General features: G+C 44.7%; 1 protein-coding gene across 1 annotated transcript in view; it reads left to right on the top strand.

Annotated features, from left to right (window-relative positions):
• Positions 1-5,256: 5,256 nt before the first annotated feature.
• LOC101635977 (chromosome unknown open reading frame, human C10orf11) overlaps positions 5,257-13,640 on the top strand; it is a 911,709-nt gene continuing 903,325 nt past the window's right edge. The window contains exons 1-2 of the mRNA XM_012723508.1: positions 5,257-5,341; positions 10,916-11,016. Coding sequence (XP_012578962.1) covers positions 5,312-5,341; positions 10,916-11,016 — 131 coding nt within the window. The 5' untranslated portion in view covers positions 5,257-5,311. The remainder of the gene's footprint in view (positions 5,342-10,915; positions 11,017-13,640) is intronic.

Here is a 13,640-nt window from a genome sequence, read left to right as displayed (position 1 = left end):
CTGTAAATAATTATAAAAATAAATCTCAGTGACAATTTTTTTATTTTATTTTATTTCCAGGAACACATTTATTCATCATAATCTCTTCAGGGGTAGGACAAATTGGAACACTGGGTAGTGAATACAATTTGCAAATAGGCAATATAAGTGGAGAGAAAATTAATATGTATTTCTCAGTGCTCTAAAAGGAGAGGAAGAACATTAATAGCCATTTCCTCGCAGATATAACTTTGAAAATGTTATTTCTGATCCATCAGTGTGGGGCTCCATATGAGGGAAATGGTTACAACGTGACAAGAAGCGATTAGATGGGAAATGGCCTTTTTCTGGAGCTCCTTCCCAGTCTCTTCCCCTGTTCTTACTGGGTTGTAGGAAGAATGGAGTTATCTTTTCTTCAGGAGGTTGGAGACTGGACTAGGGGCAGCTGCTTGTTTGCTCTGTGACTTTGGGCAGATCCTTTTTATTCTTGTAGTCCTCAGTTTCCTCAATCAGTAGTTGGGGTAGATTTCTAAAGCAGTGAGTTTGGGAGGGGGTTACTGGGGAGACAAAATGAAATGTTGAGGTACCACCTACTGAATGAATCAGAATCATTCTGCCTTCCACATATTTAACTTAAGGTGGGGGGAGGTTTCTTAGCCTCTAACTTGCAGAACCTTTGGGATTCTGGAAGGGTAGGAGCTGGGGAGGGGCTGATACACTGCTCCCCTCTTTCCCACCCACTATATAAATTAAAGTTGAGCAGGTTCTTTCGGTTAGTGTTCCCTTCCTGTTTCATAAGTCGAATACGAGTGCCTGTTCCCATGGCAGAGATGACTGACTCCTTAAGCGCAGGTGAGGATGTGGAGTGTTGAGTGAAGTCCAGGCAAATTGGGGAGTATGACTTGTTTCTCATTGCTCTTCTCAGGTTTTGTGAGACTAATACTAGGAGATTAGCAGATAGCAATTTCAGTAGTAAATGTTCTTTTGCTGCCCACTCCATCCCAATCTCTTCCCTTCTTGCTCTTAAGACCAAAGCAGTGTATGCATGTTGTAAAAATTGCAAGAAAAAAAATGGAGTAAAAAATAGAGGCTCCTTTTCCACTCACCTTTCCCCATCCTACTCCTTTCCCTACTCTGTTAATGTTTGCATTTTAATGGAGACTTCTAAGGGCCAAAGAAAAAGGGAATTGGAGGCACTGAGAATTAATAAGTTAATGGTAATTAACTATAATCAAATAATAACTATAATTAACTATAATCAAATAATAATGAGAAACTAACATTTGTGCAGTGAATACTTAAGTCAAACATGGTTTCATTTTATATATATTTCTAAAGTTTTAATTTCTGTATTTTGTTTCAGAGATGAGGCAGTACTTTAGCATATAGATCTTCCTCTGTCACCTTGTATGTATGCAAATACTGCCATGGGGCCGAAACTCACTCTTTTGGGCTGAAAGGAGGCTACCTTAGCAGCAAAGAGCATTTGTGTGCAGTCATCCAGCTTTTTTTTTTTTTTAAATTGAAATTTGTATGTGGTGAGTCTCAGCTTGAGACTGGGGCATGACTAATTACAGCAACCATTTAAAAAAATAAAATAATAGTTTCTTTTTACATCATTTTGTGCATTTTCCATCTCAGTTGTAATCCCTGTGGGCTTCCCATCGCCAAATCACCCATGTTCCATCACCATAGTCCAGTGTATTTCCCTCCCTCCACTGTGTTTGATCCCATTCCCCACTCCACTCCCATAAAATGTCTCTGGTATATTGCTGTTCATTATTATTATTATTTTCTCACCTGGTCTGTTATATTCCTGCTGTAAGTGAAACCAACCAGTATTTTTCCTTTTCTTTCTGGCTTATTTCACTAAGCATGATCTTTTCCAGCTCCATCCATATTGCTGCAAAAGGCATGTTTGTTTTTTTTTTTTGTTACATTTTAACCTGCCCAGAGGCTGTGCCTGAAAGAAAGGAGGCCAGGCTAAATAGCAGTGTGGCTAAGGATAGGTGGGAATCTTAATAAAACTTTGTTAACTGGCCCTGCCCTTCTTTCAGCTACTGATGCAGAGTTGGGAGATTTAAGAAATCAGTTCCTGTTTCCTTGGTTCTGGCCGACCCCAGAATCAACTCCTTGATTGGAAATAAACAGGATCTTCCTTTTTGTCCCCAGGAATGTGATGGAGGAAGGACTCTAGGGGGAAAGGGCTTCGTCTGCCAAAGGACAGTAGTAATAACAAAGATGACAGTAGGAATAAAATATTGCACTCTTCATCAAGAGTGACAAGGAAACATCTAGATGTAAGTGTTGAAAATTCCCACTTTCTCAACAGGCTGGTGTTAGAGCTCCAGAATTCACAGGCCCAGGATTTCCAGCTCAGATCTGATTTGAACTTTCTCTTCCATGGTCACTGTATGTGTAGCACACAAATTGGGATATGTGTCACAATTTTAGATTTAGAAAATATGATCACAGGACGCTTCTTGTTGACACAGTACTCCAAATGTCAAAGCACAAAAATCTCCCTAAGGACATGTCTTAATCATGTAAGCCCCCAGTGCCTAGTATGGTACCTGCTCCTTGGAAACTGGGACTGAGGGGCTGTGGAGTACACTGAGGTAAGGCAAGTGTTCCTTTGAGCTTACTCTCAATTGGTCATAGAGTAAGGTGTGGGGAATGAGGAAAACCAAGAGGACTGCATGAGCCTTCCACTTCCTCAGTGACCCCAGGTCATTGGAGATAAAACAGTATTCAAGATGAGAGCCCAACAAAATTTGTCTCTGTTCATTTTTGTAAATTCCTTGTATTCCAAAGGAATCATTTGTCTACTTTCTGGAACAGGCAGATCTGATTTCTTTTGCTTTTTCCTCTTCTAAAAGGGATAAGAAATTTACCTTCGCTGCGATTTTCCCCTACACTTTGCTCCAGGGGCCCTTCCTGGTGGCCCAACAGATTAAAGCACAGCAATATAAAGCTATCCACAGCCACTCTACCATTTCAATCCCCTGCCAGGAAGGTGACCCACATGGCTTGGCAGACCATTCCTGTCCTGCCCACAGCTCCCCTCAGCAGTGTGTTTCAGCACATCTGCCTGTTTTGCTCTCCACTCTGTCTCTGATGAATCCTCTCACTTCCCATATCTCTGGCCTGTACCCCAGTTCTTGTATGCATAAATAAATAAATCTTTAAAAAAAAAGATGATGTAGAGTAGAGGATATCTCTTGCTCTCCTCTTCCAATATTCCTTGGTCCAAATAGATTCCTTATCTTTTCCTTTCCTCCTTGTTTCTTCTCAACAACCTTCCCTCACCCCCAAAACTTCTTTTGTCTGGGGTGGAGAGGCCAAACAGAATGGTGGGAGGTGTGTGAGAGCAAGGAGGGTGAGGTTATAAGATATTGTGGGTCATGCTAGTGATTTTGGACTACATTACTAGTTGATTGGAAGCCACTGAAAAATCTTAGGTAGAATCAAATCAGACTTTTAGAATGAGTGCCCTGGGTCTAGACAGAAGAGGGAACAATAGTCAGGGAGTCTGGAAAGATGGAAAAGATTCCTGCTTACTATGGTTGTTGGTGGATAGCATCTGCAGAACCATTTCTCTTCAAAAGACAGAGCTGTGGATGGACGCAGGGGATGGATGAGATGACCTCTTCCCTTCTCCTGTGTGTGTGTTGGGGGGGTGGTTGGAGATGTGTGAGGAGTGGGATTTTCAATTTCATCTTTGAGTAGCTTCAAGCCTTTCTCCATATGTCCTCTCCAGCTGGTCTTCTAGGGAGGCCAAGGTGAAGGGTACTTGGAGGAGGGCAGAATATCATTACCATCAGGACCTGGGTCCACTTCCTCCTTCTTAGGCAGGAAAGGTAGACAGAAATGGACAATGGACCAGAAAGGGTTGGTCCAGCAAAGAAGGAGGGAGGAACAAGAGGAGCTGGTCTGTGGGGCAGTTGGTCTTAGACAATTCCCTTTGATCCTTCTTATCTCTGGAGGGCAAGCTTTCTTTTTTGGCCTGCAGGATCTTTTGTTGTAGAATTTCCTGGAAAACCCTTCCTCCCCCCAAAGTAAACACAGCCAAGTTTGTATTCTTACAGCTCCACTTTTCTGTGTCCGTTCCTCTCAGCAGAGAGAAGAGCAAGCGGGTCAACCCTCAGAGGTCAACACTGCTCATCAAAATGCTGACAATAAGGGCCCACATTACAATGTGTTGGCATCAAGCCTGAGAGAAAACCACAATAGCGACAAAAGGCTTAACCACCATCATAATCATCATTATCAGTGCACTACTAGGGCTTCCTAGGTGTTGTTTAGATACAGTGAACAAAGAAGAGAAACTGTGAGTCCCCCCTCACAGAGGTGGGGATGTTAGCATTGTCAACAGACCCACTGAGTTATCTGCAATGTATGCAAGACCTGGAGTCTGGTATGTCAGGACTTAGTTTTCCCTTCTCTACTTGAATGTTGCCTATACTCATTGATTTATAAGAGCCACAGTTAAAGGCTCTTAGCTGTCGTAGGGGACAGTGAAAATAGGAGAATGCTCTGGTCTCTGGCTTTGTACATCCCTGCAAAAATAAATAATTTTGAGTAGGGAAACCTGAAATTTGGGCATGTCAGTAGATGATCCTTCTCTAGGGCTTTCAGTCAGCTGAATGCTATTAGTTGAGTCAGCACTTTATAGGCAAATTCAATTCCATTCCAGCTCCTACAAATGGAACCCCCAGCAGATGTTATTTCATATTCTAGCTTGTCCCCTTCTACTCAAACTTGGGGAGAGGGGCCTTCCACTAAGGAGGCGCCTCTTCGCTGCAGTTGAGCAGTTATGTAATCTGGATTGTGAAATATAGGAAATGCCCAGTTCTTTACACTCCTAGCTAGGAGTTCAGATTAGGCGCTCCTGATGGGAAGTCTCCCCACACCCAGGTTCCCTTCCCCCACTAATAAAATACAGCTTTGGGCATGGAGTTTTGGAAGACGCTGTTCCTTTCCCCCTGTCCCTTCATGACATCATAGGGTCCCATTCTGGGACGAAGGATTTTGGCGGGCACGGGGTAGTTGAGGTCAAGCTATTCCATCCGGGACAATGGACACTGCTGAGCACCTGTTGCAGCTTGCGGAGCGTGTTTGCCAAAGCTCACCTGCGCCGCGGCGCTGCTCGAGGGCGGGCTGCCGGCGTGCAGCAGACCAGCGCTAACCCGGGACAACTAGCCCGCGCCTCGGGCTTCCGCCGGGTCAGCTGACCGCCCAGTGCGGAACTGCACGCCTTGCCTGGGCTGCCTGCCGTCGCCAAGCGCTCTGTGCTCTGCTCATTGGTGAGTGCAGCTTCTGTCAGGTAGCCATGGCCGGAGTCGTGGTCAGTGGAACTCAAGTAAGTACTCCTGGACGAGCCCCCTCCTGCCGGGGTGACTGTCGGTCTGGGGAGGGAGCTTTGAGGTCGTGGGTGCCCCCAGAGGCTGCTGAAGCTCCTCCTACCGCTAGGTTAAACAGGGCTCCTTGTCTCATTTCAGGGGTCTGCACCTGCAGTTGGGGAGTACGGGATCGCTGGGCATCCAAACCTGCTCTGGTTTGATAGGACAGACCCCTCTGAGGGTCAGCCACACCTCCTGGCTGTGATGGAAGGAAAGCCCCTGCCCCCCACGCCCCCAGGTCCCTTCTCAGGTCTCTCTCCCCCTGTGGTGCTCTCTGACCAGGTCTCCTGGCCACTTCCCCATCAGGCAGAGTGGGAATGCCCAGGTACTCTTTTGGGGCCCACAAAAGTTTTCTTTCATAAGCCAAAGAAAAAATTTTGTTTTAAGAAAACATTTCAATAGATAGCATTAATATAATTGTTTTTATGTTAATACAATTGCAAAATAAAAATTTTAGGCTTTTTTTTTTTGAGTGCCTTCCTCCCACCCCCAAGACAAATGATGGTGCATCCTTGTGGCAGGGGTAGGAGAGGGTCAGCACCCAACTTCTTGAACAGGTGTCTGGGGAATAGCAACACCCATTTCAAGCCTGAGTTTGTGCACCCAGCCTCTCTTGCTTTCCACCACTCAGGTGTTTTCAGATTTCGCTGGAGGAATGGATTCAGCGACATTTGGACCAGGTACATTTTACCTGCTAGAAAAGCCAGGTCACTTTTTTTTTTTTAAATTTTAATCCAGGTCACGTTTTAACCTCTGCCTAGGTCAACCCTCCTATTTGCCACCGTCTCCCACACAGTCTAGAGAGATAGTTGAGGTCTGATGCTCTCCTATTGGAATACCTAAGGGAGGTCGTGTCTCACACAGCTCGCCTTTGAGCCAAAGAGTATTTCCCGCTTCTCAGAATTCAGAAATGAGCATGTCAGGGAGGTGCTAGCCCATTGGGGTGGTTAAAAATGCTGTGTCCTCAGGCGAGAAAATAATAATAATAATGAACAGCTGTATACCAGAGACATTTTATGGGGGGTGGAGTGGAGAATGGGATCAAAAACAGTGGGGGGAAGGAAATGCACTATAGTGATGGCACATGGGTGATTTGGTGATGGGAAGCCCACAGGGATTACAACTGACGTGAAGAAATTCACCAAATGATGTAAAAATAAACTATTAATTATTTTAAAAAACGTTTTAAAAAGCTAGAAAAAAAAATTGCCATGTCCTACCTTGCAAAAGGTGTTTTGGGAGTTAACATGGCTACCAAGAGGGAGGGGCTACAGGGCAGCACCTTCACCTAAGAACACCTCCTTCCACCAGACCCCCATCTCTTCATTGCAGGCCCAGCGGGCTCTGGGGGTAGTTTCTTCCAGGTTCACGGAGGACTTGCTAGTAGGGTAAGCACCTTCCTGTGCTTCCCATTCTATTCCTCTATTTCTCATACTTGATATTTCTTGCACCCCAGTTGTTAGCCTATCCCAAACAGCCTAAAGGCAGTTACTGATGTGTGCAGTGAAGCATTTTGGACCCTTAGGGATTTTTGTAAGCAGTTGGCACTGCTGTGGGAGCTGAGAAGTTTGGAAGAGTGCCCCTAGGGTGTCAGTGCCAGGTCTTAAACCTCCTGGGCTGGTGATTCAAGGTGTGATCCTAACATTAGTGTCCTTTCACTATAGTGCTTTGAGCAGGCTCACTCAGGTACTCAGGTACCACTTTATAAAAAGGTAGCTTTTTTGTATGGGTGTCACGTGTTGTCTCTCAAACTTAGGTAGATGCTTGCTAGAGGGTGAAATTTCTCATGAGTGCATAGTATTGTTTTTAATGCAACATTGCTTACAAGACATAACTTTTTCTAAGCTCTTATGTAGAGGCCTTTCCCCACATCCAAAGGGATGGTTAAATGCAGAGAAAAGAAACCATAACACCACTAAAATTAAACAATTTAATGAGATGGATGCTGCTGTTTTGCTGAAATTAGGTCACTGCAATGCCACAGTGGGCTGACGGCCATGCCCTGGTTTTTAGGGGTTCCACAGGTTTATAACACCTCATGTTTGGGATGCTGTAAAAAGATTGTAAAAATCTTTACTCAACATGGGTCTGACCTTCTCTTGACTCGAATGTGTCATTTATATTCAACATTTAGTGCTCCCTCTTATTTTTCTACTAGTTTGGGACGGTAGCATCAACCTACTCACAGAAACAAATGCAAACTTGGACAATGACATCCCATGCTCAAGAGATATCAGAATAATATTCTGTCACAGGAATATTGGTCTTAAGTGTTCATAGTTGTAGAGAACTTTAAATATACTTTAAATATGTTGTTTTATCTCAGTCCTATAGTGTAAGTGAATTGAGGCTAAAACAGGACCTTTGACTAGGTAACAGCTGGGCGTTAGGCATTTAATAATTGCTAGTTGTTGCATTATCTTGAACACATGTGTGGGAAGTTAGCATTAGAGTTGTTTATAGAAGAGGAGACATCTGTGTATCCGAGTGAACCCTGCTCAAAGGTAGCTGCGCAGAGGCTCAAACGCGTGCCCAGAGCTGTTTGTACTGCCAGAGTGTCCCGTGGGCAGGCATCGTAAACAACCTCCTCCCAGGCTCTACTGAGAAAGCCATCACTACTAGAAATGTCCTAGGATCCAGCACAGAGAAACCTGTAGTCTTCCTCAGTTTGGTAATTTTGGTCAGCTTCCGCTCAGAGCATCTGGGTAAGTGTGTACTACCTCTCAGGTAGTCTTGCTTTTCTCTCTGGTGTACCACTCTGTAGGGGTCTTGAGCTTTCTGTGTTTCATTTTCCTGATAAAAGTATGTTTGTGTTATTCTTCCACATGGGGTGGGAGCCTTGGGGTATAGCTTTTATAAGCGAGGCAAACTCAAAACACAAAACTTTCTTCCTTGATTCCATCTAAATCAAGACAATTGATTACATGCAAAGACTTCTGGTTCTGGGTGTGCTCTCTTTCATGCCATTTAAGACCTATTCATCACGACACTCCTTCTCTCATTTCCTGAAGAAGCAAACATTTTGGTCTGGGTCTTCTGGCATCATCTCTTATATTAGGTAGTCCTGTGCTCCAAGAAACTTTCCAACATACTGAAGTTAGTGTCTTCCATTCTGGAATACTTCTTAAACAAGTATCGTTTCCTGTAAGTGTTGGTTGTGATGCCTGGCAGTGGCTGCTTGCTATGTTTAGGCCTTTGCCAGACAATTTGAACCCCTTAATATGATGGGCTTAACTCCCATCTCTGAAAGCTTCCAGTTTCCTCCAGTGGTGGTGCAAGGATGCAGAAAGGTTACCAAATGGGCTTGCTCTTTACTCTGTGGAATGGGAACAAGTTACACTTTCTTTAGTTTTCCTGGGATGTTGTCAAGGCCTTGTAATAAACTGTAGAAGTCTCTTCAGGTATGTTGAATGACTTGAATGTCTCTGGAGATAAGCTCTCCTTGGTACTGCTTCCTCTGTAGGGGAATCCTGAGAAGAAAAATGGGAGCAAATACTTGTTTTTCCTTAGGCTCTGACTCTCTTCTGGGCTTTCAACATTGTCTCATGAAATAGTTCTCAACTTTTTAGCATGGAAAACTCATTTTGAAGCCCAAGTGGGATGATAGATGCACTGTTAGTCTCTGGTAATCAAGAAAATCCACATTTATATTGTAGATTGGTAAGCACCCTCAGGCCTCCAAGTTGGAGGTTCTGGTCCCAACACAGGAGGTTCTGGTCTGGGCTCTGGGACTGAGCTGCTGTATTACACTGGCCAGACCTGAAGAATTTTTCTTTTTTTGTGTATAAAATGGGAGGGGCTTTGGCAAACTTTTCACCTGGGTCAGTCCTTGGAAATCTATGAGGAAACCCACTCTGTATCTAAAGTTCACCCTCTCCGCAGTATATATCACAGAGGTCTTGAATGATGAGGATGTGTACAAGGTGGTGGTGTGTGCTGGGGTAAAACAAATGGGCTTTCTGGTGATCGTTGGGGGGACAGAATGAACTAGAGAGAGAAGAAACTGCTGTTTAACTGGACATCCTGGGAAAAATTGAAGACTCATGATTGATGGGTGCGTGGTCTCTCCTTGGAGTTTGATTTCCATCTCTGTTTTAAAGTAGAACTTAATTTATTACACAAGGAGCTCTGGAGAAAGATGGGTCCCCTGTTGAAAGGGGAGAGATTGTTAGATTGAACTTTGGGCCCTTTGTTTTTCAGCTTGTATCTCCCTGAGTCAAATTACTTCATTGGAGTCAGCTGTTTTTCTGTCCCTTTTCCCCACGTTCTCTGCTCTAGGAATGAAGTAGCCAAAGGAAAGTGAGACCAGGATATTGTATCATCAGCAGTTTATTCCAATTGGACAGGAAAGAGTTGAGGGATTACTTGAAAAATTGAGGGTGCTAGGGTACAGTGTGATTTGTATTAGGTTGAGCCACATGAAAGTGCTGTTTTTACAGCTTTACAATGATTGAATATTAGCAACCCATACACCCAACCTAATACTTGAGGAGGTGAGATGCCATCATATCCTTGGTCCCCATCAGGAAATAACTCCTGGGACTCTCAGGGTTTCCAAGACTTCTTTATGTGCATACATAGAAGAACGTGGATTTTAAGGGGGGCAAGGATCAAAGTTATTGCCAGGTGATGGGCCTCACTGGCTCTATGAGAGAGGTGTGTTAGGTAAATATCATATGGGGACCCATTCTAACTCACAAGTTTGTTTTATGGATTTTGGGACTGCCAATTCAGCTCACTGGGAGTGATCTGTAAAAATAGCTTTCAATATCTGAGTGCTTCAACCAGTGAGAAAGCCCTGTGATCTTTTCTCTGCAGTTTGGGGATCAAGATGTATAACAATAACCATATATAAATCAATCCCTAAGGAATCAGCTCTGCAAACAGAGTGGGTTGATTGCAAAAGGCTCCCTGGAAGAGGGAGACTTGGGAGCTGTGGCCACCTGTCATTGCCCTGTCCCCTTCAAATGAGCTTTGTTCAGTGTGGAAGGTATTTTATACACAGTGAGCATGGGGTGGGATTGGCGGTCTAGGGAGGTTTTCTTGTCCAACCCCATTTGTTCCAGCACCCCACAGCTTAAATACTGGTAAGTGCATCTGCTGTGTCTTTTATGAGGTAATATGCATCACAGGGTATTGGGGGGCAGGCAGACAGTGGAGGAGAGGGAGAAGGAGAGCCAGAGGGGCAGCTGTTGGAAAGGGCCCTCGGTGAGAAGTTGATTGCTGTGATTATATCAGCATGCTCTGACACTGGGTGTTCTGGACACCTGAATCTGGCCAATTTTAGTCCAATTTCATTGTGCTGGCATGAGTCTCCATCACGTGAAGTGTACCAGGAGAGGAGAGCTGTTGGCAGAGTCCCTGGAGTCCCCAAGGCCAACTTGAGCAGGAAAACAGCCCCAAATGTGGCCTTTGTGTATGTGAGGGGTGTGCATTTAAAGTTGCGGAAGCAATCTTCCGATCAATGTCAGAGAGTTGTGAGCAGCTGGGTCATTTCCGTTTGCCTCATGGTTTCTGTTCCGTTTAATTTCCAGGTGTCCTACATAGGCCAAGACTGCAGAGAAATTCCAGAGCACCTGGGCAGAGACTGTGGCCATTTTGCAAAGAGGCTGGATCTGAGCTTTAACCTTCTGAGGTATGTGACTTTCACAAGATGCAGACCAGACCTGGGAGACCCAGTCCCCCTGGTAATTTAATGCCCTGCAGACAAAAATCAAGCATTCCAGCTCCATACAGGGTGTAAGGGTCTGAGACATGTGGAATTGCATGCTAAAGGTAAGACTCTGATTTAGATGCCTCCTGGGGAAGCCTTTTTTTTTTTTTTTTTTTTTTGCCATAGATACAGTGAGCATCTGTCATCCGGCCCGCACAGGCTGCACTGGTGGGCCATCGTGTCACTCTTGTTCTTTTCCTTCTCATGGATACCCACACAGACAAGGTAGCATACTCTTGGAGAGGGATGAGTGGAGAATACTCTTGGAGAAGGGGCATTTAGGCATGCTTTTCTGGTAACCCTGTCTCACAAACATTTGCCAAATCATGGCCAGGGGTGTGTGTTTCTTTGCCCTTTTATGAATTGGACCTTCAATATTTGCAATGATGATTTCTCCCAGATGGTATTTCAAGGTAATTCAAACACTGTTGTTGTGGGTGATTGGAGGGACATTCTCTAACAACCATTGCAGACTTGGCAAAAGGTAAGTGTGGACTTATGTGTTATTCCAGTGCAAGATAGTTTATTTTTTCTTAAAAGGTTGTGATTTATGGCTAGCTTGGGAACTTAACACAAGAGGCAGGAGGTTCTTGGAGAGCAAGCTCAGTGGGATAAATGAGCAGGGTTTAGGGTGATGGCTTTTCCTTCTAACAGGCTGGATCCACTTGGGGCTTTTTCCCTATGAACCTCTTTGAGAGCTGTGTTGCATCTGAATAGGAAAAAAAAAAAACTCTTGGGGTGAAAGAGAGATGAAGAGCCCGGAGTCCCACCCACCCCAAGGCTCAGACAATTTCCTGCTTCCACTCCTGGCGTCTTTTCTCTTCCAACCTCTGAATCAGGATGCTGGGCAGTAGGGAGTTTGAGAGAAGAGAAATAAAACAAGGGGCATTAACGCATCAGTGGGAGACGGGATGTCAAGCCTACATAGCTTCTTGTGCTAGGAACACATGGCCACACAGATGTGGCCCTGCAAGGTAAGAGGGCAGGTCCAGAGGGGTACCTGCATTACGCAATGTGGACACAGCGTGCCTTCTGCTGACTGACAGAGGGTTGGTATGGCACAGGGGAGAGGTGGACAAGCCACAAAGAAATACATTGTAATGAGAGGAAGTCAAACAAGCAAATACTGACTCTAAGATGAGTGTGGTTTTTTGTTCCAGTGCCCAGCAGAGGACAGAAGGCACAGCCTGGACCACACTGTGCCTGAGCCTCTTAAAATAGTTCCCAGGGTGGACTGGGGTCTTCCTGTGGTGGCCTCCAGGGTTTGGGGATTGTGACCTAAGCTACAGTGGTTTTGCTGGTGGGAACCTGATTAAGGATGGGAGGGTTTGGGCCCGAGGAGGGCATGTATCAGCTGCCACAAGTTTTGGGATTGGGCTGTCAGGTTTGAGAAAATTGAAAATAATTGGCGTTTTTACACTTGGGGTAGAGGGTTTTGCCGCCTTTGGCAGAGGAGAGGCTGGACCCTGGGAGGTGTGTGTGAGGTCAGGGGTGGATGAGAAGGGCTGTTGACACTGAGAGGCTGGATCTATAAGGGTTCTTCATAGGCAGTGATTGGTCCTGCCCGGTCAGGTTAGAAGTTTGAAAGGGAAACAGTATAATAGGTCTGGATAAAATTTCTCCCTTAAAGCCTCCTGCATTCCTCTCCTCTATCCTCCAGTTGTGAGCTCTCTTTTCCTGTTGGGATTGGGTGGGAACCAGGTAAGTGATAGTGACTCTGAACTGGGATCAACTCTTGGGGGACACATTTCCCAGGTACAGGGTTTTGGAATGTGGACATAGGGTTTGAGTCCAATGTCTACACCTGCATCAATTTGTACTTCATATACATATATATATTTAAGATTTATTTATCCATACAGAACTGGGGTACAGGCCAGAGGTGCAGGGGCAGTGAAAGGATTCACCAGAGACAGAGTGGGGAGCAAAACAGGCAGATGGACAAAGTACACTGCTGAGGGTAGTAGCGGGCGGGTCAGGAGAGGTTTGGGCGCCATGTGGTTACCTGTGGGGCCAGCAGGGTTCAAAGTGGCACTGAAGCAGTTGAAGCCAGCTTGCAGTGCTGTATCCGATATCCATTGTGCCACCAGGGAGGGCCTATACTTCAGATTTTTTTTTAAAAGACCTTTTTTTCTTATAAAAACAATGACCAATATAAAAATCTTGGAAAAATAAAAAGGTGTGAAGTAAGCCCTTTTTCTCTCAAATGACTGATACTTTTACCATTCAGAAATCACCTATGAAAGGTTGCCCTTTTATTGTCTTCCAGTCTTTATAATACCAAATATTTTTAAAAGAAAATGCTATTGTTTACATAGGGTTGGGAGCATAATGCTTTCTTATTTCTTAGTATTTGATACACAGGTTGTTTGCAGATTTTTACTGTTGCAAATGTCTGGACTATAAATATCCTTCTAATACTCACTGGTAAATGGCCCTAATTAGTTGCTCGGGAGAAATTCCTGTAGACAGAATTGTCAAAAGTCTTTGCTACAGATGTCAGTTGCCCTCCAGAGCTCAATGCTCATGTCAGTTTCTGCCACCAG

The sequence above is a fragment of the Condylura cristata genome, unplaced genomic scaffold (assembly GCF_000260355.1).
Source record: "Condylura cristata isolate star-nosed mole 26May11 unplaced genomic scaffold, ConCri1.0 scaffold00011, whole genome shotgun sequence".
NCBI lineage: Eukaryota > Metazoa > Chordata > Mammalia > Eulipotyphla > Talpidae > Condylura > Condylura cristata.
This window is presented reverse-complemented; position numbering and strand designations above follow the sequence as displayed.